Source organism: Oncorhynchus mykiss, chromosome 19 (assembly GCF_057628025.1).
Source record: "Oncorhynchus mykiss isolate SJ-2025 chromosome 19, ASM5762802v1, whole genome shotgun sequence".
NCBI lineage: Eukaryota > Metazoa > Chordata > Actinopteri > Salmoniformes > Salmonidae > Oncorhynchus > Oncorhynchus mykiss.
The window spans coordinates 23868821-23895452 of record NC_143040.1 but is presented as its reverse complement, the minus strand read 5'-3'; the positions used below and the strand labels follow the sequence as shown (position 1 = coordinate 23895452).

Below are 26632 nucleotides of genomic sequence, written 5' to 3'. Positions count from 1 at the left end.
GTAGGATGGTCCTCCCCTGAGGAGCCCCCACTGGACTGTACGTATGTATGTATCACGGTGACATCTAGATGGTTATCAGTATTGGTTATTTATTTTGTAGGCTGCAATCCTACGTTGATATAAAGTAATGGGAGGGATATTGAGCATTAGCATTACATACAGTGGGGCAAAAAAGTATTTAGTCAGCCACCAATTGTGCAAGTTCCCCCACTTAAAAAGATGAGAGGCCTGTAATTTTCATCATAGGTACACTTCAACTATGACAGACAAAATTAGAAAATAAATCCAGAAAATCACATTGTAGGGTTTCTAATTAATTTATTTGCAAATTATGGTGGAAAATAAGTATTTGGTCACCTACAAACAAGCAAGATGTCTGGCTCTCACAGACCTGTAACTTCTTCTTTAAGAGGCTCCTCTGGCCTCCACTCGTTACCTGTATTAATGTCACCTGTTTGAACTTGTTATCAGTATAAAATACACCTGTCCACAACCTCAAACAGTCACACTCCAAACTCCACTATGGCCAAGACCAAAGAGCTGTCAAAGGACACCAGAAACAAAATTGTAGACCTGCACCAGGCTGGGAAGACTGAATCTGCAATAGGTAAGCAGCTTGGTTTGAAGAAATCAACTGTGGGAGCAATTATTAGGAAATGGAAGACATACAAGACCACTGATAATCTCCCTCGATCTGGGGCTCCACGCAAGATCTCACCCCGTGGGGTCAAAATGATCACAAGAACGGTGAGCAAAAATCCCAGAACCACACGGGGGGACCTAGTGAATGACCCGCAGAGAGCTAGCACCAAAGTAACAAAGCCTACCATCAGTAACACACTACGCCGCCAGGGACTCAAATCCTGCAGTGCCAGACGTGTCCCCCTGCTTAAGCCAGTACATGTCCAGGCCCGTCTGAAGTTTGATAGAGAGCATTTGGATGATCCAGAAGAAGACTGGGAGAATGTCATATGGTCAGATGAAACCAAAATATAACTTTTTGGTAAAAACTGAACTCGTCGTGTTTGGAGGACAAAGAATGCTGAGTTGCATCCAAAGAACACCATACCTACTGTGAAGCATGGGGGTGGAAACATCATGCTTTGGGGCTGTTTTTCTGCAAAGGGACCAGGACGACTGATCCGTGTAAAGGAAAGAATGAATGGGGCCATGTATCGTGAGATTTTGAGTGAAAAACTCCTTCCATCAGCATGTGCATTGAAGATTAAACGTGGCTGGGTCTTTCAGCATGACAATGATCCCAAACACACCGCCCGAGCAACGAAGGAGTGGCTTCGTAAGAAGCATTTCAAGGTCCTGGAGTGTCCTAGCCAGTCTCCAGATCTCAACCCCATAGAAAATCTTTGGAGGGAGTTGAAAGTCCGTGTTGCCCAGCAACAGCCCCAAAACATCACTGCTCTAGAGGAGATCTGCATGGAGGAATGGGCCAAAATATCAGCAACAGTGTGTGAAAACCTTGTGAAGACTTACAGAAAACATTTGACCTCTGTCATTGCCAACAAAGGGTATATAACAAAGTATTGAGATAAACTTTTGTTATTGACCAAATACTTATTTTCCACCATAATTTGCAAATAAATTAATCAAAAATCCTACAATGTGATTTTCTGGATTTCTTTTCCTCATTGTGTTTGTCTTAGTTGAAGTGAACCTATGATGAAAATTACAGGCCTCTCATCTTTTTAAGTGGGAGAACTTGCACAATTGGTGGCTGACTAAATACTTTTTTGCCCCATTGTATGCAAAGATTTGGTAATATTTTCCTAGTTTACATTTTTCCATCAATACCAAGTTCAGTATGGTTTATCTTAGGGACGTCCATGATAGTGATTACAATTCAAGTTATTAGACCATTGTGGAGTGGATTTACAGTTGTTTAAATAGACACGTAAAATCAGATTAGTATATGTGCATCTACTGGTATAGTGTGGCCATCTTTGAATGCGCCAACATTTTCTCAAACTCTATAGGAACCAAATTTGTTGTGAATCTGGCTTAGTCAATGAGAAAAAAAAATGATTATTTTAGGCATTAGCGTTATAGTTAAAAAATATATCAATGCCAAACTTAACATGGTTCATCATGGTAAAAAGTTGAAAGTTGATAAGCTATTGTGTGGTAGGTTTACAAATAATTTAAAAAGAGACATGTAAAATCTGATTTCCTGATTTATTAATAATTCAGCCATTTCTTAACATATCCTTTAGCTTAAACTAAGTCAAGGGATGGGCCCTACATACCAAATTTGTTGTTATGGTTCATGAGAAGACGTTTTCCAAAATGTCCAAGATGGAGGAAAATCTATCCTGACAGATCTTATGGATCATTGAGGCAAATTTGTTCAGCATCAGGAAAGACACCTACATACCAAGTCTCAAGGTCAAACAGGGTCGAAGGATGAGGTTCTAAAATCCTTAAGAGTCTAATCTGGTTCATGCATAAAAGGTGTGAAAAAAATAAATAAAAGGAAGTTTGTCTGAGGTATATATCTGAGGATATGCCTTTTTCCACATTTTGTCAGGTTACAGCCTTATTCTAAAATGTATTTGAAAAGTTTGCTAATTTATTAAAAATAAAAAACAGAAATATCACATTTACATAATTATTCAGACCCTTAACTCAGTACTTTGTTGAAGCACCTTTGGCAGCAATTACAGCCTTGAGTCTTCTTGGGTATACTGTAACGCTACAAGCTTGGCACACCTGTATTTGGGAGATTTCTCCCATTCTTCTCAAGCACTGTCAGGTTGGATCGGGAGCGTCACTGCACAGCTATTTTTAGGTCTCTCCAGAGATGTTTAATCGGGTTCAAGTCTGGGCTTTGGCTGGACCACTCAAGGACATTCGGAGACTTGTCCCGAGCCACTCCTGCGTTGTCTTGGCTCTGTCCTTAGGGTCATTGTCCTGTTGGAAGGTGAATCTTCACCCCATTCTGAGGTCCTGAGCCATCTGGATCAGGATTTCATCAAGGATCTCACAGTACTTTGCTTCGTTCATCTTTACCTCGATCCTGACTAGTCTCCCAGTCCCTGCCGCTGAAAAACATTGCCACAGCATGCTGCTGCCACCACCATGCTTCACTGTAGGTGAAGTTTCCTCCAGATGTGACACTTGGTATTCAGGCTAAAGAGTTCAATCTTGGTTTCATCAGACCAGAGACCATCTTGTTTCTCATGGTCTGAGACTCTTTAGGTGCCTTTGTAGAAACATCAAGGATGATCAATTGAAACAGGATTAATCTGAGCTCAATTTCTAGTCCCATAGGAAAGGGTCTGAATACTTACGTAAATAAGTTGTTTTTTATTTGTAATAAATTAGCAAAAATGTCCAAATACCTGTTTTCGCTTCGTCATTATTGGGTATTGCATGTAGATTGCTGAGGAATTTGTTTTATTTAATCCATTTTAGAATAAGGCTGTAACGTAACAAAATGTGGAAAAAGTCAAAGGGTCTGAATACTTTCCGAATGCACTGAATTTGCCCATTTTAAGCACATGTTTTAAATCAGCAAGGGATTCCTGCATAGCTATAAAGTTTGACCGTAGTTTTGACACAGCCAGATCGACAGTTGGGGCAATAGCATAAACAGTATCATCTGCATGTAGATGAAGTTGACCATTTTTAACAGATTGGCCAATGGTGTTTACATAAATAGTGAAGAATACAGGTCCCAAAATCGACTCCTGTGGTACACCTTATGTACCTCAAGAAATTCAGACTTAACCCCATCAATCACAATGGCCTGAGTTCTGTCACTAAGATAACCAGGCGTCAGAAATCAGGCCTATCGATGACAACTTATTCAATAAAATGACATGATCAACAGTATCAAAAGCGTTTGACAGGTCCACAAAGCAGCACATTCATTTTAGTGTCTAAAGCATTGACAAGATCCATAACTAAAGTGGTTGCTGTAATAGTGCTCTGCCCAGGCCTAAAACCTGATTGGTTTACATTCAAAATACATTTCTCAGATAGAAAATAGCAAAGTTGTACATTTACCAACGATTCAAGAAGCTTGAAATGGGGTGATATTAAGATAACTATTATCCTGGCCTTATGGAGAGGCAGCACAAGAGCTTATTTCCATAATTGTGTAATATTTCTTGATAAACGTTAAATAAAAACGGTGGGTTATTGAGCCAACCATGATGGGTGCTGCAAACCTGGTTCCAATTGGTTGGCCCCTGTGGATTTCTTGTTGTCGATTGCCAGCAAAGCATCCAGGACTTATTTTTCTGTAAATAGTCTAAAAGAAAAGCTTTGACTATCCTTTCTCTGATCATTCAGCAAGTTTCCCCTATCAGCATTCAGCCCAATATTATTGTGAATAGGCTGAGAAGTTATTTCAAAGAGATAGCCCACTGAAATAAAATTGTGATTAAATGCAACAAAGGCACTTTTTACTCCATACATTTTCCTTGACACCCAAAAGTACTCGTTACATTTTGAATGCTTAGCAGGACAGGAACATAGTCGGTCAAATTCACGCACTTATCAACTGAACATCCCTACTGCCTCTGATCTGGCGAACTCACTAAACACACATGGTTCGTTTGTAAACTATGTCTGAATGTTGGGAGTGTTCCCGTGGCTTTCCGTAAATTAAAATAGCAAGAAAATTGTGCCATCTGTTTAGCTTAATATAAGGAATTTGAAATGATTTATACTCAAGTATATTTTAAACCAAATACCTTTATACTTTCACTCAAGTAGAATGTTACTGTGTGCCTTTTACTTGAGTCATTTTCTATTAGGGTATCTTTACTTTTACTCAAGTATGATTTTTGGGTACTTTTTCCACCACTGATTACACACATAAATCTCCTATGATCAGTATCTTTGAAGCTGAGAGCAGATTTGTTTAGAACAAACAGTGTGTTAGCAAGAATAGAGTAGAATGACTATTCCATCTACATCACCTCACTAAGGTAAATATGTAACTGTCCTTGTTCTAGCCTAGATTTACAGTCACTAAAAACAGGTATTTACACAAGCACGTTTCATATTTTTTAAATTATTATAATTTATTGAACTAGGCAAGTCAGTTAAGAACAAATTATTATTTACAATGACGGCCTATCCCAGCCAACGCTGGGCCAATTGTGCGCCGCCCTATGGGACTCCCAATCACGGCCGGATGTGAAACAGCCTGGATATGTCCTGTTCCAAGAAGAACCCCAAGAGGCTGGACCGTCCCCCTAAGAACAGAGACGCTGGACACGGAGGGGCAGGGGTGAGCACCAATCCAATAGGTCCCCCTCAGCTGGCCCTCGTCTCCCCCTCGGCAGAGGGAAAGACCCCGCTCAGCTCCAGCTCCGAGAGCGAGTGACATCAGCGATCTCCTCCCGAGCCTGCCCATTGGTCCTCTCATGCATGCAACTAACACTTCCTGCTAGTCTTTCAGAGTTGACTTCACGTTTCCTTCAGGCACCTTCAACACGTTGCTCCAGAACATGACATGTTAATAAAGGGTTAATGAGGGGTATGTGGTTAATTACCTTCTTATCCCAAGACACTTCACATGATAACTATAATATGTCAGGTGAAGAATAATTCCCAGACATCCCCTGTGTACATCTCAAACCACACTGCTACAAATTTTTTCCGTTGTGGACACTCTTATGTCTGGTAAGGTTAGTCAGGAAGGAGAAGCTCTTGTAACATAGTTTGCACTTGAAGGGCTTCTCCTTGGTGTGAACGGTCTGGTGCTCCTTCAAATAGTTTGCCCTAGCGAAGCACTTCCCACACGTGGGGCAGGAGTAGGGCTTGTCGGCATCGGTACTAATGCTCGGCCTCTCACCTTGTGACCCAATGACACCAGAGGAGATAGAAGCAGGAGCCACCGTCCTCAGGTGGTTAGTCTTTGAGCTCCCTCCTTGACCTCTAGCCATTGTTTGGGTGTTGTTGGGATTGTTTGCCATGTTATAGGCTAGGTACCTCTTGTGAGGTACGCCCATCCTGACCCTGTCTGTATTTGTGGGGTAACCATCACCAGGAAGGCTAGACCCAGGTCCAGGTTGTCTATGAACCCAGTCACCAGGCATTAGACGAGACCCTGAAGGAGAAGACAGACTTGCTGATAGACTACCACCAGGGGGGTCTCCCACCACTCTCTGTGAAGGCTGAAGCCCAGGGTAGCCTGCTCTGTTCATCATGGATACAGTGGTGTTTGTTTCATAGGAACAGGAGGGTCCATCTCTATCAGGCCCAGGTCCTGCTTCATCCCTGCACTGAGACTGTGAAGAGAAGGGTCTGGGCTGCTGACTGGAGCCTCTGTCTCTCTGATGACCACCAGGATTGAGGTTGTTCAGTCCACCTGTCCACTGGTTGTGTTCTGTGTGATGGTGGAGTCTCTGTCCCTCGCGGTTGGGACCTGGTTCTGATTCAAGAAGGAACCGTGACGGCTCCTGATCCAGTGTCCTGATCCGCGGCCAGGGTTTGTGACCAGCCACCTCAGATATCCAGTCTCTCCTTCCAGCAACACCGGACATCAGCAGGTCCTCATGGACTGCAGACTGTAAACACACATTGAACAGAAGAGCATATAAAGATGTATAACAAACTCCTTGCTGTACACACAGAAACATGACATATATAATATGCTAACCACAGTCAAGCCCATCTTTAACACTGTGATTCAAGTACCTAACAATATGGAGTTTATTATGTGTTGATTTGGTATTTTATTAGGATCCCCATTAGCTGTTACAAAAGCAGCAGCTACTCTTCCTGGGGTCCACACAAAACATGTAAAAATGACAAAAGGCACATATACGCCTACATATCAATACAGAAACACAAACTATCTAGGTCAAATACGGGAGAGGCGTTGTGCCATGAGGTGTTGCTTTATCTGTTTTTTGAAACCAGGTTTGCTGTTCACTTGAGCAATATGAGATGGAACGGAGTTCCATGCAATAATGGCTCTATATAATACTGTACACTTTCTTGAATTTGTTCTGGATTTGGGGACTGTGAAAAGCCCCTTTTGGCATGTCTGGTGTGGTAAGTGTGTGTGTCAGTTGACTATGCAAACTATTTGGGATTTAACACATTGTTTCTTATAAACAAAAAGTGATGCAGTCAAGTCTCTCCTCAACTCTTAACCACTGACATGCATAGTAGTTATATCAGTCCTCTGATTACAATGAAGAGCAAGATGTGCCGCTCTGTTCTGGGCCAGCTGCAGCTGAACTAGGTCTTTCCTTGCAGGACACGACCACACAACTGGACAATAATCAAGATAAGACAAAACTAGAGCCTGCAGGACTTGCTTTTTGAATTGTGTCAAAAAAGCAGAGAATCTCTTTATTACAGACAGACCTCTCCCCCATCTTTACAACCATTGAATCATGACAGTTTACAAATCTAAGGTGGTGCCAAGTAATTTAGTCTCCTGAACTTGTTCAACAGCCATACCATTCATTACCAGATTCAGCTGAGGACTATAACTTATGGAATGATTTGTACCAAATACAATGCTCTTAGTTTTAGAGATGTTCAGGACCAGTTTATTACTGGCCACCCATCCAAAACAGACTGCATCTCTTTGTTATGGGTTTCATTAGCTGTGGTTTGCTGGTTGAATCATCAGAATACATGGACACACATGCTTTGTTTAATGCCAGTGGCAGATCATTGGTAAAAAATAAATAAAAAAAAGAGTAGAGAGCTGACCTGCGGTACACCACACTTTACATGTTTGACATTAGAGAAGCTTTCATTAAAGAAAAACATTTGATTTCTATTAGATAGGTAGCTTTGAATCCACAATATGGCAGATACAATCTGGCACATACATTTTTCAACAACAGCTTTTGGTCAATAATATCAAAGGCTGCACTGAAATCTAACAGTACAGTTCCCACAATCTTCTTATTATCAATTTATTTTAACCAATCATCAGTCATTTGTGTCAGTGCAGTACATGTTGAGTGCCCTCCTCTATAAGCACGCTGAAAGTCTGTTTTTAATTTGTTTAAAGATAAATAGCATTGTATTTGGTCAAACATGTCTTCCAACAGTTTTCTAAGAGCTGGCAGAAAGCTTATAGGTCTGCTGTTAGAACCAGTAAAGGCCGCTTTACCACTCTTGGGTAGCGGAATTACTTTGGCTTCCCTCCAGGCCTGAGAACAAAGACTTTCCTCTAGGCTTAAAGATATGACAGATAGCTGACTCAATAGCCACTCCCACCATCCTCAGTAGCTTTACATCTAAGTTGTCAATGCCAGGAGCTTTGTCATTAATGATCGATAACAATCATTTTTCCACCTCTCCCACACTATCTATACAGCATTCAAACTTGCAATGCCTTCTTTATTATTCGTTTTTTGATTTTGATGCATGAATACGATGGCTCACTGTTTGTTTGTTGTTTGACCACTTTGCCAATTAAGTAATCCAGAGCCAGAACACACGTGGGTAAAGGTTAGACAATTATTCATTGGCTTTGATACTCTAAACCCTAAACTTCAACTAAATATTGTAATAAATAATGTGGAAAGTTGAGGTGAATAAACTGCTTGGAGTAAACCTGGATTGTAAACTGTCATGGTCAAAACATGTTGATGCAACAGTAGCTAAGATGGGGAGAAGTCTGTCCATAATAAAGCACTGCTCTGCCTTCTTAACAACACTATCAACAAGGCAGGTCCTACAGGCCATAGTTTTGTCACACCTGGACTACGTTGCAGGTGCCACAAATAGGAAAATTACAATTGGCTCACAACAGGGCAGCACGGCTGGCCCTTAAATGTCAATGGAGAGCTAACATTAATAATATGCATGTCAATCTCTCATGGCTCAAAGTAGAGCAGGGATTGACTTCTTCACTACTTGTTTTTGTAAGAAGTGTTGACATGTGGAACGCACCGAGCTGTCTGTTTCAACCAATAGCAAACAGCTCGGACACCCATTCATACCCCACAAGACATGCCACCAGGTCTCGTCACAATCCCCAAGTCAAGAACAGACTATGGGAGGCGCACAGTAATCCACTCTGAGGCACATTAATCTGCAGGTTGAACATGGTGAGATTGATACTGCAGTTTGTTTCGGTGATTTTACAGCTAACTAGCTACTTTACATACTGATATTGTATTTGGTATTATTGTGTGCAGCAATGTTTGCTAGCTAGCCAGCCAGCCAATAGAAAGAGCATTGCATTGTGTAGCAGACTTGAGTGGCAACATATTTCCACAACGATTTCCTTCATAAATACAAATACAAAATACTTTGATTGGTTAGAGACGATACAATCGCCGATGACTTTGTGTTGTACAACGCCACTCGTCACCACAAACGACTTCAACTATGGCAGCCTCAGACTAAAGTATGTAGCGAATGACAAAGAAGCAAAATCATCAGGCTAATAGATCAGGCTAATAAGATGATAATAAAGTCATCAGGCTAATAGAACGCAGGCTAAAGGCAGCACCTGTTAGGGGGTTAACCTGATGTGCCATCAGTCTCTGTGAATCACAACTATAGGAGCATCCCTAACCAAAAGTCTGTGTCTGTTCTTTCCATTCCCGTAGACCAAATCTACACCTCGCCCTGGTCTCAGCCAGTCTGTTGTCATGGAGATGTTGTTTTGACTGTCTGTTTCTGGTTGTGGTTAACAGTGTTGTTCCCCAGCCCAGAGTTTTACCTTTTTTATATATATATTTTTTTTTCTTCTTTGTGATATCCAAATTGGTAGTTACAGTCTTGTCCCATATCTGGCGAAGGTCGAGAGCTGTGCGTCCTCCAAAACACGACCCCACCAAGCCGCACTGCTTCTTGACACAATGCTTGCTTAACACAGAAGCACCAATGTATTGGAGGAAACACCATACACCTGGCGACCATATCAACGTGCATTGCTCCCAGCCCGCAGGAGTCGCTAGAGCGACTAACTAGAGCCTCCCCCCTCCCCAGAGTTGAGGACACTTTCCCATCCACTGACCTCCACCAAGTCACCTCTGGTTGTGGCCTGCTCAGTGATGATGTCCCCTGGTGCCTTGGCTGCATCCGTCTGGGAATCCAAGATGGTCGCCCAGTCTCCTCTATTAGCCTCTAGCCAACCACCTGCAGGAAGAGGTTACAAAATAGACTTTCCAAACATGGCAGAGAACTCCCCATATTGAGTTATTTTTTTGTCTATTACCTGGTGAAGTTCATACATTATGTGTGTTTTTGTATGTAAACAAGTTGTAATGTTTTAATTTTATGAATGAAGAAAAAACAAAAGCCAGGAATATCACTATTACCACTGAAGATGTATTACTGTATGGAGGCTATATGTATTACTATTCCCATTGAAGATGTATTACTGTATGGTGGCTATATGTATTACTATTCCCATTGAATATGTATTACTGTATGGAGGCTATATGTATTACTATTCCCATTGAAGATGTATTACTGTATGGAGGCTATATGTATTACTATTCCCATTGAAGATGTATTACTGTATGGAGGCTATATGTATTACTATTCCCATTGAAGATGTATTACTGTATGGAGGCTATATGTATTACTATTCCCATTGAAGATGTATTACTGTATGGAGGCTATATGTATTACTATTCCCATTGAAGATGTATTACTGTATGGAGGCTATATGTATTACTATTCCCATTGAAGATATATTACTGTATGGAGGCTATATGTATTACTATTCCCATTGAAGATATATTACTGTATGGAGGCTATATGTATTACTATTCCCATTGAAGATGTATTACTGTATGGAGACTATATGTATTACTATTCCCATTGAAGATGTATTACTGTATGGAGGCTATATGTATTACTATTCCCATTGAAGATGTATTACTGTATGGAGGCTATATGTATTACTATTCCCATTGAAGATGTATTACTGTATGGAGGCTATATGTATTACTATTCCCATTGAAGATGTATTACTGTATGGAGGCTATATGTATTACTATTCCCATTGAAGATGTATTACTGTATGGAGGCTATATGTATTACTATTCCCATTGAAGATGTATTACTGTATGGAGGCTATATGTATTACTATTCCCATTGAAGATGTATTACTGTATGGAGGCTATATGTATTACTATTCCCATTGAAGATGTATTATTGTATGGAGGCTATATGTATTACTATTCCCATTGAAGATGTATTACTGTATGGAGGCTATATGTATTACTATTCCCATTGAAGATGTATTACTGTATGGAGGCTATATGTATTACTATTCCCATTGAAGATGTATTACTGTATGGAGGCTATATGTATTACTATTCCCATTGAAGATGTATTACTGTATGGAGGCTATATGTATTACTATTCCCATTGAAGATGTATTACTGTATGGAGGCTATATGTATTACTATTCCCATTGAAGATCTATTACTGTATGAAGGCTAAATGTATTACTATTCCCACTGAAGATCTATTACTGTATGTAGACTATATGCATTTCTCCCTTACCTTGCTCCCCCATCTTTAGACCACTCAGCAGGTCAATGCTCTCTGGTTCGTCTTCTATCGTCTCCTCTTTGACCAGCAGCAGATCAGGCTTCCCATCCTCCATGTCTACTGACTGTAAGAGATACACAGTGAGAGGATGTTGGATCAAGAAATCTGATATGAGCACCATGCAATGGCGCACCTTCTGATGTATTGCTATGAGTACTATGCAAACATGTTATTTGATACTATGCACACGTTAGTTGATTTGATTGACACTTGACACTTTAATGGTCTGATAATTTAAAGGCATGGTCCCACACTTAATACAACATGCATCAAGACCTGGGCCCGTATCCACGAAGAGTCTCCGAGTAAAAGTGCTGATCGCTATATAGTCTTATTCATTATGATCTAAAAGGCTAAACTGATCCTATATCAGCACTCCTACTCAGAGAGGCGTTGTGGATACGGCCCCTAATACCACAGTAGTTTACATTGGGCTCACCTCATTGAGACTGTGTGTGGTCCTGTGCTGCTCAGCTGGTTCCTCTGTGAGTTCAGGAGGAGGTGTAGTCTGGTTGTCCTCCATGTCCATGGGCCCCTCAGGGTTCCCCAGACTCTCCTCACACCCCTCCTCCTTCACCAGCAGCACCTCTGGACCCTCCTCCTCTTGGAAGAGACAGGTGATACAGATCACACAGACATACACTCAGAGTGTTTACCCATCCTCACTACATTTGAGTCCTATACTGTAGTTACAGAATGATTTAATCGTTGCAAATGCAAATTAATTACTTAAAAATCATACAATGTGATTTTCTGGGTTTTTGTTTTAGATTCCGTCTCTCACAGTTGAAGTGTACCTATGATAAAAATGACAGACCTCTACATGCTTTGTAAGTAGGAAAACCTGCAAAATCGGCAGTGTATCAAATACTTGTTCTCCCCACTGTATATGTATATATAAAAATATAAATTAAACAGATTTTGGTTTATTATTTTTTTTCTCAGAAATATCACACGTACTTAAGTATTCAGACCTTTTACGCAGTCAAAGTACCTATCGCAGCGATTACAGCCTGGAGTCTTCTTGGCGCTACAAGCTTGGCACACCTGTATGTGGGGAGTTTCTCCTATTTTCTCTGCAGATCCTCTCAAGCTCTGTCAGGTTGGATGGGGAGCATCGCTGCACAGCTATTTTCATGTTCGATCAGGTTCAAGTCCGGGCTCTGGCTGGGCCACTCAAGGACATTCAGAGACTTGTCCCAAAGCCACTCCTGCGTTGTCTTGGCTCTGTGCTTAGGACCATTGTCCTGTTGGAAGGTGAACCCCAGTCTGAGGTCCTGAGCCATCTGAAGGTTTTCATCAAGGATCTCTCTGTACTTTACTCCGTTCATCTTTCCCTCGATCCTGACAAGTTTCCCAATCCTTGCCGCTGAACAACATCTTCACAACATGTTGCCACCACCATGCTTCACCATAGGGACGGTGCCAAGTTTCCTCCAGACGTGACGCTTGGCATTCAGGCCTGTTCTTGGGGGGGACCTTCAATGGTTGGGTTCCATGGCTGAGCCGCACACAAGCCTAAGATCACTATGTGCAATGCCAAGCGTCGGCTGGAGTGGTGTAAAGCTCGTAGCCATTGGACTCTGGAGCAGCGGAAATGGTCTGGGGCAATTTTTCATGGTTCAGGCTAGGCCCCTTAGTTCCAGTGAAGGGAAATCTAAACGCTACAGCATAGACATTCTTTGCTTCCAACTTTGTGGCAACAGTTTGGGGAAGGACTTTTCCTGTTTCAGCATGACAATGCCCCAGTGCACAAAGCGAGGTCCATACAGAAATGGTTTGTTGAGATTGGTGTGGAAGAACTTGACTGGCGTGCACAGAGCCCTGACCTCAACCTCATTGAACACCTTTGGGATTAATTGGAATGCCGAATGCAAGCCAGGCCTAATCGCACCAACATCAGTGCAAGACCTCACTAACGCTCGTGGCTGAATGGAAGCAAGTCCCTGCAGCAATGTTCTAACATCTAGTGGAAAGCCTTCCCAGAATAGCGGAAGATGAATAGCAGCAAAGTGGGGACTAACTCCATATTAATGCCCATGATTGTGGAATGAGATGTTCGACAGGCAGGTGTCCACATACACTGCATGGCCAAAAGTAAGTCTCAACTAAATATCTGCATGATAAACTACACTGTACAAAAATATAAAAGCAACATGTAACGTGTTGGTCCCATTTTTCATGAGCTGAAATAAAGGATCCCCCATACACACAAACAGCTTATTTCCCAAATATTTTGAGCACAAATTTGTTTTCATCCCTGTTAGTGAGCATTTCTCCTTTGCCAAGATAATCCATCCAACTGACAGGTGTGGCATATCGCATAGGTGCAACTTGTGCTGGTGACAATAAAAGGCCACTCTAAAATGTGCAGTTGTCAGACAACACAATGACACACGTTTTGTGGGAGCATGCAATTGGCATGCTGACTGCAAGCATGTCCACCAAAGCTGTTGCCAGATAATTGAATGTTCATTTCTCTACCATAAGCCGCCTCCAACGTAGCTTTAGAGAATTTGGCAGTACGTCCAACCGGCATCATAACCGCAGACCACATGTAACCATACCAGCCCAGGACCTCCACATCCGGCTTCTTCACCTTCAGCATCATCTAAGACCAGCCAACCGGACAGCTAATGAAACTTTGGGTTTGCACAACTGAAGAATTTCTGCACAAACTGTCTCCGGGAAGCTCATCTGCGTGCTCGTCGTCCTCACCAGGGTCTTGACCTGACTGCATGTTGCATTTATATTTTTATTCCGTGTACAATGCTTTTCTCATAAAAAGTGTCTTGAGGAACAAAATTAAGTAGTTGAATGGAAGTAATGACATAGGCATTTCTGAACATCATATAGCCGTGTGAATCGGAAGGTGCCATAGTCATGGACACTGTGTAGCGATCCCTAAGCATGTGTAAAGCGACATTTGTATTTGTCTCTAAGCTTTCCCTGTAATCCCAGAAGTCCCTGGTGTTGACCTGCGAGTGTCCTAAATTAAACTCTGCATTCCATGTCAGAGGAGCGTGGCCCTCCACTTTCACAGTCACCTTATCGACAACCAGGCCCTCTCCTTTCTTATCTAGGCACCCTTCAGAATATACACTAGTACTGTACCGGTTCCAGTCCCCTCTCATTGGATTAGTCTGTGTATCTAAACCCACATGCAGGTCACCATGTATCATCTCGGTCTTTGTAGCACATCAACAGGACAGATTATTTACAATCAGTAACGAGTCACCTAAATCCCAATGGGACAGAACCGCGCTCGGGCTACTGTAAAGTAAATACTCTGAGAAGGGAGGATAGCCCAGTTGCCTCAGCCCCGTTATGGTTTCTGTCTTGAGGACGGCGTTCAGCGTTCCACTGACCTCTGTGATGCTGTGTCGAGTTCTGGGCAGTGCTGGGGTGGTGACGGGGTCTTCTGTGGATACAGGGGGCACTCCAGTCTGGATATCTCTGCAGTACCTTGGGTCCTCCTCTCCTGCAGACTTCTCCTGCTTGACCCCAGGACCTGCAGCCTCTGTATCTGCAGACTGACACAAGAAGAGAGGTTATTATCACAAGTCTCACAAGTTCCACTATGGTAGATACACAAGGATGTACAAGTAAGCAAGTAAATAGCTGAGGGGAGACTTCCTGAAATAAACAAGCCACATTAGATGTACTGTAATTCATATGTTACACTATGACACTAACCTCTATCACCATAACATGCTGGGATGAGGTTCCACTTCCCTCAACAACCGTGATTGGTTGGTCATCTCTCCATGTATTGTGGCCCGCTGGCTTCACAAAACCTCTGTGGCCTCCAGTGAGATGTCCTTCACCTGAGAGTGGTTGGGGGGAAATAGGTGGTTAGGTTAGGTACTGTGTTGTCAATGCTCAACACTATATTGTCAAGTAAAGTATTTGACACTGTCTTCAATTGGCAAGGATATAAGGTAACATATCACACAAATATTCATAAATAGATTGTTTTCAATGAGTAAGTAATAGGAAATGTAGTAAGTCAAGAATATGATAGTGTCTTTGTGCAAGACTGCTAAGTAATCAGGGGAATTATTGCATACAATCCAAAAACTGACCAAGACCCAACTCTGATTAACCATACAATATGTGCTTAACACATGCGCAGAGGGGAACGGGCCTTCTGCAAAATGTACCTCTTGCCATTCCTCTGTATCGGTCGAGGATCTTGACACTACTGGCGAGTGCGCGCTCCCGTGATACCTTCAGTTCCAGTAGCTGTAGTTTCCTTCGCAATCCCCTGTTTTCTTTCTGTCTTTGAGAAATTTCCAAACGAAACACTGCATAGTCGTCGTCTACGAGTTTACAGATCTCTTCCACGGCTGTATTCGCTAGCACCTCCATTATGGAGGCTATTTGAGTGTGAGAAACCATTACGTTACAGTTAGCCATTCTTAGCGGCTAGCTAGTTAGCATTACCTAGATAACATCCATCAACCAAGTCTTGTCTCCAACGCTAGTTAGCATTACCTAGATAACATCCATCAACTAAGACTGGTCTCCAACGCGAATTAAACGCTACATAGAGAAAGTATGTGATATTTGGAGTTCCAGGGTTTCAATTTACGTCTAAATAAAAACGCAAACGTTGTAACTGTTATTGGTCACGGTTCACTTCCGTTTACTACTTTGTTAATTTCCGGCAGGCGAGACGATGTGTTGCCCATTGCTGCCTTTCACAGGTCGGAATGCGGATTGCACATTTTGGTCACACAAAACAAAACAGTGAAATAGTAATGGACCAACCCCGGGTCCTATATACTATCCCCCAAAACCACCACCCCATCCCACTACTTTGGCCCTGAACGATCCTACACCAGGCCTGGGAGGATCGAACCCCATCTCTCAAAACTCCCCATAGATCTACAGCACTAAAATCTCTCACACACAAATATTTATCTGCTGTTGCGACTATCACATCTATCTAATGTGATTTCTGCTCCATCGGTGCAGTTGAACACTATGGCCATAAACGCAAGAAATCCAACCTTATTAAAACTCATCCTCTCTGGATCTCTCTCTTCAGGCCTACTCACTTGAGGGGTGACCTGATTACAAACCTTTTAAAAGATAGAAACAGACAACTTGTATATCTCCCTGTTGTGGACACTCCTATGTCTAAGGCTACTCAGGAAGGAAAAGCTTGTAACATAGTTTGGACTTAAATGACCTTTCCTTGGTATGAACGGTCTGGTGTTCCTTCAAATACTTTGCGTTGGCGAACCGGTTCCCACACGTAGGGCAAGAGTACGACTTGTCGCCATCCGTCCTAACACTCGCCCTCCCACGTTGTGACCCAATGACACTAGAGGAGGTAGAAGCAGGAGCCACCAGCCTCATGTGGTTAGTCTTTGAACTCCCTCCTTGACCTCTAGCCATTGTTGGGATTGTGTGCTGTGTTATAGGCTAGGCACCTCCCGCGGTGAAAGCCCATCCTGACCCATCTGTATTGGTGGGGTAACCATGAGGTAACTGTGGAAGGCTAGACCCAGGTCCAGGCCTTCTATGAACCCAGTCACCAGGCATTAGACGAGACCCTGAGGGAGAAGACAGACTTCCTGTTAGACTCCCACCAGGGGGGTCTCCCACTACTCTCTGTGAAGGCTGAAGCCCAGTGTGACCTGCTCTGTTCATCATGGATACTGTGGTGTTTGTATCATAGGAATAGGAGGGTCTATCTCTATCAGCTCCAGGCCCTGCTTCATCCCTGCACTGAGACTGTGAAGAGAAGGGTCTGGGCTGCAGACTGGATCACTGACTGGAGCCTCTGTCTCTCTGATGGCCACCAGGACTGAGGTTTTTCAGTCCACTGGTTGTGTTCTGTGTGGTGGTGGAGTCTCTGTCCCTCCCGGTTCAGTCCAGGTTCCGATTCGGGAAGGAAAAGTGATGGCTACTGATCCATGGTCCTGATCCGGGACAGGATATGTGACCAGCCATCTCAGAGGTCATCTCTCCCACCAGTAACACTGGATATCAGCAGGCCTTGATGGACTGCAGACTGCAAACAAAAGATTGTACAGAAAAGCATAAAGGTTTATTTAAGAAACGCTTTGCTGTTCACACAAAAACATGACTTTATAAAATGTTAACCAGTCAAGCCCATCTCTAACACTGTGATGCAAGTACCTAACAATATGGAGCCATTGGAGTTTATTATTTAAAAAAATCCATGTTGGTTGATTCAATAATTAAGTATAATGTTTTGGTTTGACTGAGATAAGAGAAACTCAGTCCCTTGCAACAACAATAACCAAGTCAGTCAGCACAGACTCAATTTTATATTTAATTTTTAATAAAATGGTCAAACACTCACATAGTGAAGTACTGAACTTTTATTGCACAAAATGATACATGACAAGTAGAATAACTTTGGTAACACTTTACCTTTTCTGTACATCTGACACCCTTGCTTTTATAAATTATTTTAGAATACTTTGGAAAAGGTTCATTACATTACAAACAGCTTCATTGTTTTATATCAAGTAAACATGAATCAAGGCACTATCCTTACCTCATTATAAAACACCAGCATCAACCTAAAGGGACTAAGTTGGTCACTCTTCATCAGTGAAGCATGTTTACAGACACCAACACACCAACCATCACCATATCATCTACTCTGCCTCATCATACTTATTCTTTTGTAAGTTTCCTTTACATCCAAAACCAACAGAATTAACTACAAACTAACTAGTACTACATTACATGTCACTATACTCTATGCATGTGCCGTGTGCATTTTCTGCTGGTGTATCCTGAGGTAGCTCCTCTCTGAGAACCTCTTCCCACAGTGTGTACAGGCGAATGGCCTCTCTCCTGTGTGCATCTTCAGGTGCATCTTCAGCTGGTGCTTGTGGGAGAACCTCTTCTCACACTGGGGGCAGTTGTAGGGTTTCTCTCCTGTGTGGACCCTCTGGTGCCTCTTCAGCTTGGACGAGTGTGAGAAACTGGCCCGGCACAGGTGGCAGCCGAATAGTTTCTCCTCCGTGTGTATCCTCTGGTGGATCTCCACCTGTTTGGGGAAACTGAAGGCTTTCCCACAGAATGAACACAGGAAGTGCTTCTCTTTGCCACCGGAGCTACTGACAGCGTTACTACTACTGTCATTTGTCAATGGGCTTGTGTAGCCATTTAGTGTTGAGGCACTGGCATTGTCTGATGTCTGGTTTAACATTAGGAGAGTGTGAGGAGGATGAAGGCCAGGGAGTGTCTGTGTTGTCGCAGGGTCCATGTTCCAGTTGATAGATCCTATAGAAGGCAGGCTGAAGGAAGCATCTGTTAGGGGGTTAACCTGAGGCGCCATCAGTCCCTCTGAATCACAACTATAGGAGCAGGATGGAGCCTCGCTAGCCGAGACTATGCCTGTTCGTTCCTGCTGCATACGAACCTGGCCTCTCCGTCCCCGCAGACCAAATCTACACCTCGCCCTGGTCTCAGCCATCCTGTTGTCTTGGAAACTAAATTCAGTTGTTGTTTTGTGTTCCACTGTCTGTTTCTGGTTGTGGTTAACATTGTTGTTCCCCGGCCCAGAGTTGAGGACGCTGTCCCATCCACTGACCTCCACTCTGTCACCTCTGGTCCTGACCTGCTCAGTGATGTTGTCCCCTGGGCCCTTGTCTGCACCCATCTGGGATTGGGAATCCAAGATGGCCACCCAGTCTCCACTGTTAGCCTCCAGCCAACAACCTGCAGGAAGACTTTAGACTTTAAAAACACAACAGAAAACTCTACATATGGAGTTTTTTTGTCCATTACCTGGTGAAGTTTTTGTATGTAAACATAAGTTGCTGTAGGCTATATGTATTGCTCCCTTACCTTGCTCCCCCATCTTTAGTCCACTCAGCAGATCAATGCTCTCTGGTCCATCTTCTATTGTCTCCTCTTTGACTAGCAGCAGATCAGGCTTCCCATCCTCCATGTCTACTGACTGTAAGAGATACAGAGTGAGAGGATGTTGGATCTGATATGAGCACCCTTCTATGGAGAATATTCTGATTGGGCAATGAGAGATTGCTATGAGTACTATACACTATTTAATGGTGTGATAATTGAAAGGCATGGTCCCACACTTGTGACAAAATTCATCAAGACCTGGGCCCGTATCCACAAAGAGTAGAAGTGCTGATAGAGGATCAGGTCCCCACCCGTCTACATGTCTCATTATTATATAAATCTTAGATCAGCACTCCTTCTAGGAGAGACTTTGTGGATAGGGGCTCTGACCAAATACCATTCAACCAATAGTTTACAGTGGGCTCACCTCAGTGAGACTGTGTGTAGTCCTGTGCTGCTCAGATGGTCCCTCTGTGGGTTCAGGAGGTGTAGTCTGGTTGTCCTCCATGACCATGGTCCCCTTACGGTTCCCCAGACCCTCCTCCTCCTTTACCAGCAGCACCTCCAGACCCTCCTCCTCCTTGAAAAGAGAGATGTTACAGATTCCACAGACATATACTCCCTCAGGTATGTACACACAGATAAACACACTTTCAAAGTCTTCAAACGAAGTGAGTCTTTACCCATCCCCACTCCGTTTGAGTCCTATACTGTAGTTACAGAATTACTTCATTGTTGTTAAACCCATCATGGCGGACATAAAACTGTTGTGGGTAAAAGATGTGTCAGCTATGAAAAATCAAGTCATCAGACAAACCTGACTAAATTAGTTTGGCGTAAACTATAATGACGTGTACAGTAGGTGTTTGTTAGTGTGTGGGTTTGTGTACGTATATATAGTAAGTGTATAATGGTTATAACATGCTTTAAGGTGTATGCAGAATAGGGTGAAATCAGATGCTGTATACTAAAGAGAGTCTCAATGAAAGTCTTAGAATGAAAAGTCAAAGTCTTAGAATGAAAAGTAAAATGGTGGTGTTTATTAAACATAAACAAGTTTTAAATACTCCATATGAAAACCACACATCCATGTCTCAACTAAAAATGAGCATAAACTTGATAAACTGCAATAATATTCTCGGGAAAAATGTCTTGGGGGGGGAAAAAATTAAGTAGTTTAATGGAAGTAATGAAGTAGGAATTTGTGAACATCATATATCCTACACAGTACAAACACAATATGTAACGGACTTTAGGCTTATATATGCCTTATATATCACACGTCTGGATGGATTTTTTTTACCCAGGAATATTCAACACAGAAATCTGTTACTCTCATTATTCGAAATTCATCTGTGGATATTTTCTACTGACAACAATGATAATGAATCTTTGTCTTTAATGCAGGGTTTGTCTAAACGTCAGAAGCGATCGAGTGGAATGTTTACTTCCTATGTTATAGAGTGGAATGGTTTTTCTGCAGGTGTATCCTGAGGTAGCTCCTTTCTGAGAACCTCTTCCTGCAGTGTGTACAGGTGAACGGCCTCTCTCCCGTGTGGACCTTCATGTGCATCTTCAGGTTGCCAGACTGGGCGAAACGCATGTGACACTGTGGGCAGCTGTAGGGTTTCTCACCTGTGTGGACCCTTTGGTGCCTCTTCAGGTTGCCAGCCTCAGCGAATCGCATGTGACACTGGGAGCAGCTGAATGGTTTCTCCCCTGTGTGGACCCTCTGGTGGATCTCCACCTTCTGGATGCAGCTGAAGCCTTTGTTACAGAACATGCAGAGGAACCGTTTCACTTTACTACCGCCTGATTTTGGTCCCCCTCCCTGAACCTTTGCCCTTTGGTCGTTTGAGTTCAATACCTGATTGGTAGGCCCAATCGACGTGTTCACTGGTTTGTGATCCCTGAGCGTGTGTAAAGGGGAGTGGGTCATGACATCTGGATTAGTCTCTAAGCTTTCCCTGTAATCTAAGAAATCTTCCCCTTGTGAGTGTCCTTCTCCTAAGTGAGTTTCATTCCATATCAGAGGAGCATCGCCCTCCAATTTCACAGTCACCTCATCTACGACAATAACCTCCTCTTTCTTATCTAGGCACCCTTCAGCGTATAGACTACTACTGTACTGGTTCCAGTCCCCTCTAGACAGATCAGTCTGTGTCTCTAAATCCAATGGAATGTTGCCAGGGTCCATCTCTGTAGTGTAAGAACAAGACGGATAATTGACCATCTCTAACACGTCACCTGAGTCCCGATGGGAATGAACCGTCCTCGGGCTACCATAAAGAAAATACTCTGAGCCGGGAGCAGGAGGACAGCCCAGTCTCTCTGGGTCTGACCTATGGTCAGATCCTGTGTGTAAGAGCCTTTGTGTTACAGTTAAAGTCTCTGACTTGAGGACGGCGTTCGACATTCCACTGACCTCCGTGATGCTGCGTCGGGTCCTGTGTTGGGGCGCCGTGGCGTTGACGAGGTCTGCTGTGGCTACAGGGAGTGCCACTCCAGCCGCTGCTCCAGTCTGGATGTTTCTGCTGTGTTGTGGGTCGTCTCCTTCAGTCCTCTCCTGCTTGACCAGAGACGATCCTCCAGAACCTGCCGCCTCTGCATCTGCAGACTGACAAGAAGACACTAGGTTATTATCGGTACATTAGTTTAATTGGATAACAATCAGGGAATTGAATAACAATGTTGTAGGGAAGTCTCACGAGCTCTCATATGGCAGATAATTAAGGATGACCATGTAAGCAAATTAATGGCTAAGGGGAGCCTTTCTGAAATAAATGAGCCACATTCTACATACTTTCATTTTGAATGTTACACTATGACACTAACCTCTATCACAATAACATGCTGGGTTGAGGTTCCACTCCCCTCATCTACAGCTATGGGTTGGTCATCTCTCCACGCATTGTGTCCCGCTGGCTTCACAAAGCTCCTGTGGCCTCCAGTGAAATGTCCTTCACCTGAGAGAGTGATTGGGGAAAAAGTGGTGGTTAAGTAAGTTACGGTCAATGCTATATTGTACACTATTGACACTGTCTATAATTGGCAAGATGTAAGGTAACACTTATTAAATTCTAGATATACCATTTATTGATCAATGTCTTGTATTCACATTGTTTTCATTGAGTAGATAATAGGAAATTCAGTTAATAAAGAATCTGGTTAGAATATGATAGTGTCTTTGCACAATTGCTTGCTATCCTAAAATTGACCAAGCCCCAATTCTGGTTAAAACATCTGAAGACATGTGCAGAAGGTAACGGAGCGACAGGCACTGAGCTATTAAATTAACCGCGACAGTTCGTGCAGCCTCAGCCTTCTGCTAAATGTACCTCTTGCCATTCCTCTGTATCGGTCGAGGATCTTGACACTACTGGGACGACTGGCGGGGACGCGCTCTCGTATTGTCCTCTCTGCGCGCTCCCGTGCCACCTTCAAGTCCATTAGTTGTAGTTTCCTCCGCAACCCCCTGTTTTCTTTCTGGCTTTGAGAAATTTCTAAACGAAACACAGCATAGTCGTTGTCGACGACTTTACATATCTCTGCCACGGCTGCATTCGCTAGCACCTCCATAATGGAGGCTATTTGTGTGTGGAAAACCATACAGTTAGCCATTGTTAGCAATTAGCTAGCGTTACGTAGCTCTATCAACCAAGTCCTTTCTCCAACGTGAATTAAAGACCACCTGCGGTAAGTATGTGATGCTGTACAGTTAAATTAGTCATATTTTGAGTTCCATGGTGTTAATAAACGTCTAAATTACAACAATAAAACCGCTAACGTTGAAATTGAAAAAATACACGATTACTGTTCACTTCCGTTTTCTACTTCTTCTTTGGTATCATGGTGTACGTACATTTTGTTCGTGCATGCCGCCACCTACTGTGTGATCGGCCACGTTACATTTACAAAAATAAAAAACGGGCAAAAGGGAGAAAAAAACACCACCAACTAACCCAACACCTATAGAACACGATTTCATAACACAAATAAAAATCACCACCCAATTCCACTACTTTAACTGTTTGGGTTGATGGGGCTCTTTCGTTCAGCAGACCATGTAACTCTTCAATATCTCTATATCTCTATATAACAATATATCTCTCATCATCACTCAATACCTAGGTTTACCTCCACTGTATTTACATCCTACCATACCTTTGTCTGTACATTATACGTTGAAGCTATTTCATCGCCCCCAGAAACCTCCTTTTACTCTCTGTTCCAGACGTTCTAGACGACCAATTCTCATTGCTTTTAGCCGTACCCTTATCCTACTCCTCCTCTTTTCCTCTGGTGATGTAGAGGTGAATCCAGGCCCTGCAGTGCCTAGCTCCACTCCTATTCCCCAGGTGCTCTCTTTTGATAACTTCTGTAACCGTAATAGCCTTGGTTTCATGCATGTTAACATTAGAAGCCTCCTCCCTAAGTTTGTTTTATTCACTGCTTTATCACACTCTGCCAACCCGGATGTTCTAGCTGTGTTTGAATCCTGGCTTAGGAAGACCACCAAAAATTCTGAAATTTTCATCCCTAACTACAACATTTTCAGACAAGATAGAACTGCCAAAAGGGGTGGTGTTGCAATCTACGGCAAATATAGCCTGCGGAGTTCTGTCCTACTATCCAGGTCTGTACCCAAACAATTTGAACTTCTACTTTTAAAAGTCCACCTCTCTAAAAACAAGTCTCTCACCGTTGCCGACTGCTATAGACCACCCTCTGCCCCCAGCTGTGCTCTGGACACCATATGTGAACTGATTGCCCCCCATCTATCTTCAGAGCTCGTGCTGCTAGGCGACCTAAACTGGAACATGCTTAACACCCCAGCCATTCTACAATCTAAACTTGATGCCCTCAACCTCACACAAATTATCAATGAACCTACCAGGTACCTCCCCAAAGCCGTAAACACGGGCACCCTCATAGATATCATCCTAACCAACTTGCCCTCTAAATACACCTCTGCTGTCTTCAACCAAGATCTCAGCGATCACTGCCTCATTGCCTGCATCCGTAATGGGTCAGCGATCAAACGACCTCCACTCATCACTGTCAAATGCTCCCTGAAACACTTCAGCGAGCAGGCCTTTCTAATCGACCTGGCCGGGGTATCCTGGAAGGATATTGATTTCATCCCGTCAGTAGAGGATGCCTGGTTATTTTTTTGAAATGCCTTCCTAACCATCTTAAATAAGCATGCCCCATTCAATAAATTTAGAACCAGGAACTCGCCCAAGCCTTCCCCATTTCTCCTTCTCCCAAATCCAGTCAGCTGATGTTCTGAAAAAGCTGCAAAATCTGGACCCCTACAAATCAGCCAGGCTAGAAAATCTGGACCCTTTCTTTCTAAAAAATTATCTGCCGAAATTGTTGCCACCCCTATTACTAGCCTGTTCAACCTCCTTTCGTGTCGTCTGAGATTCCCAAAGATTGGAAAGCAGCTGCGGTCATCCCCCTCTTCAAAGGGGGGGGACACTCTTGACCCAAACTGCTACAGACCTATATCTATCCTACCCTGCCTTTCTAAGGTCTTCGAAAGCCAAGTCAACAAACAGATTACCGACCATTTCGAATCTCACCATACCCTCTCTGCTATGCAATCTGGTTTCAGAGCTGGTCATGGGTGCACCTCAGCCACGCTCAAAGTCCTAAACGATATCTTAACCGCCATCGATAAGAAACATTACTGTGCAGCCGTATTCATTGATCTGGCCAAGGCTTTCGACTCTGTCAATCACCACATCCTCATCGGCAGACTCGACAGCCTTGGTTTCTCAAATGATTGCCTCGCCTGGTTCACCAACTACTTCTCTGATAGAGTTCAGTGTGTCAAATCGGAGGGTCTGTTGTCCGGACCTCTGGCAGTCTCTATGGGGGTGCCACAGGGTTCAATTCTTGGACCGACTCTCTTCTCTGTATACATCAATGATGTCGCTCTTGCTGCTGGTGAGTCTCTGATCTATCTCTACGCAGATGACACCATTCTGTATACTTCTGGCCCTTCTTTGGACACTGTTAACAACCCTCCAGGCAAGCTTCAATGCCATACAACTCTCCTTCCGTGGCCTCCAATTGCTCTTAAATACAAGTAAAACTAAATGCATGCTTTTCAACCGATCACTGCCTGCACCTGCCCGCCTGTCCAACATCACTACTCTGGACGGCTCTGACTTAGAATACGTGGACAACTACAAATACCTAGGTGTCTGGTTAGACTGTAAACTCTCCTTCCAGACCAACATCAAACATCTCCAATCCAAAGTTAAATCTAGATTTGGCTTCCTATTCGCCACAAAGCATCCTTCACTCATGCTGCCAAACATACCCTTGTAAAACTGACCATCCTACCAATCCGCGACTTCGGCGATGTCATTTACAAAATAGCCTCCAATACCCTACTCAACAAATTGGATGCAGTCTATCACAGTGCCATCCGTTTTGTCACCAAAGCCCCATATACTACACACCATTGCGACCTGTACGCTCTCGTTGGCTGGCCCTCGCTTCATACTCGTCGCCAAAACTACTGGCTCCAGGTCATCTACAAGACCCTGCAAGGTAAAGTCCCCCCTTATCTCAGCTCGCTGGTCACCATAGCATCACCCTCCTGTAGCACGCGCTCCAGCAGGTATATCTCTCTGGTCACCTCCAAAACCAATTATTTCTTTGGCCGCCTCTCCTTCCAGTTCTCTGCTGCCAATGACTGGAACGTACTACAAAAATCTCTGAAACTGGAAACACATCTCCCTCACTAGCTTTAAGCACCAGCTGTCAGAGCAGCTCACAGATTACTGCACCTGTACATAGCCCATCTATAATTTAGACCAAACAACTACCTCTTTCCCTACTGTATTTATTTTATTTTGCTCCTTTGCACCCCATTATTTCCTTTGCACATTCTTCCACTGCAAATCTACCATTCCAGTGTTTTACTTGCTATATTGTATTTACTTTGCCACCATGGCGTTTTTTTGCCTTTACCTCCCTTATCTCACCTCATTTGCTCACATCGTATGTCTACTTGTTTCTACTGTATTATTGACTGTATGTTTGTTTTACTCCATGTGTAACGTAACTCTGTGTTGTTGTATGTGTCGAACTGCTTTGCTTTATCTTGGCCAGGTCGCAATTGTAAATGAGAACTTGTTCTCAACTTGCCTACCTGGTTAAATAAAGGTGAAATAAAATAAAATAAATACAATTCTCCAGTAAAACCTGGTAAATTCAAGTACTTACCGTAGCA

At 43.1% G+C, this 26632-nt stretch overlaps 3 protein-coding genes across 4 annotated transcripts; all 3 read right to left on the bottom strand.

The window, feature by feature from the left end:
- Nucleotides 1-5027: 5027 nt before the first annotated feature.
- LOC110498536 (uncharacterized) lies at nt 5028-17545 on the bottom strand. The gene is made up of 7 exons (XM_036953745.2): nt 15684-17545; nt 15217-15347; nt 14889-15053; nt 11960-12121; nt 11473-11584; nt 9971-10092; nt 5028-6539 (listed from the first exon to the last, which is right to left on the bottom strand). The coding sequence occupies exons 1-7, from the start codon at nt 15937-15939 to the stop codon at nt 5616-5618; spliced, it is 1872 nt and encodes a 623-aa protein (XP_036809640.2). The 5' UTR covers nt 15940-17545; the 3' UTR covers nt 5028-5615.
- Nucleotides 17546-17864: 319 nt separating this feature from the next.
- Nucleotides 17865-21141, bottom strand: LOC110498468 (uncharacterized). Its single transcript, XM_090210587.1, has 4 exons — nt 21016-21141; nt 19808-19960; nt 19363-19474; nt 17865-19233 (listed from the first exon to the last, which is right to left on the bottom strand). Exons 2-4 carry the CDS (start codon nt 19892-19894, stop codon nt 18266-18268), a joined length of 1167 nt encoding a protein of 388 aa, XP_090066713.1. The 5' UTR covers nt 19895-19960; nt 21016-21141; the 3' UTR covers nt 17865-18265.
- LOC149975124 (uncharacterized) lies at nt 20399-24243 on the bottom strand. 2 transcript variants are annotated; one of them, XM_090210570.1, is made up of 4 exons: nt 22719-24243; nt 22216-22346; nt 21806-21997; nt 20399-21147 (listed from the first exon to the last, which is right to left on the bottom strand). In XM_090210570.1, exons 1-4 carry the CDS (start codon nt 22999-23001, stop codon nt 21040-21042), a joined length of 714 nt encoding a protein of 237 aa, XP_090066696.1. In that variant the 5' UTR covers nt 23002-24243; the 3' UTR covers nt 20399-21039. The 2 variants fall into 2 exon arrangements, with proteins under 2 accessions (XP_090066696.1, XP_021430772.3); XM_021575097.3 differs by having other exon boundaries at nt 20399-21997.
- Nucleotides 24244-26632: the final 2389 nt, after the last annotated feature.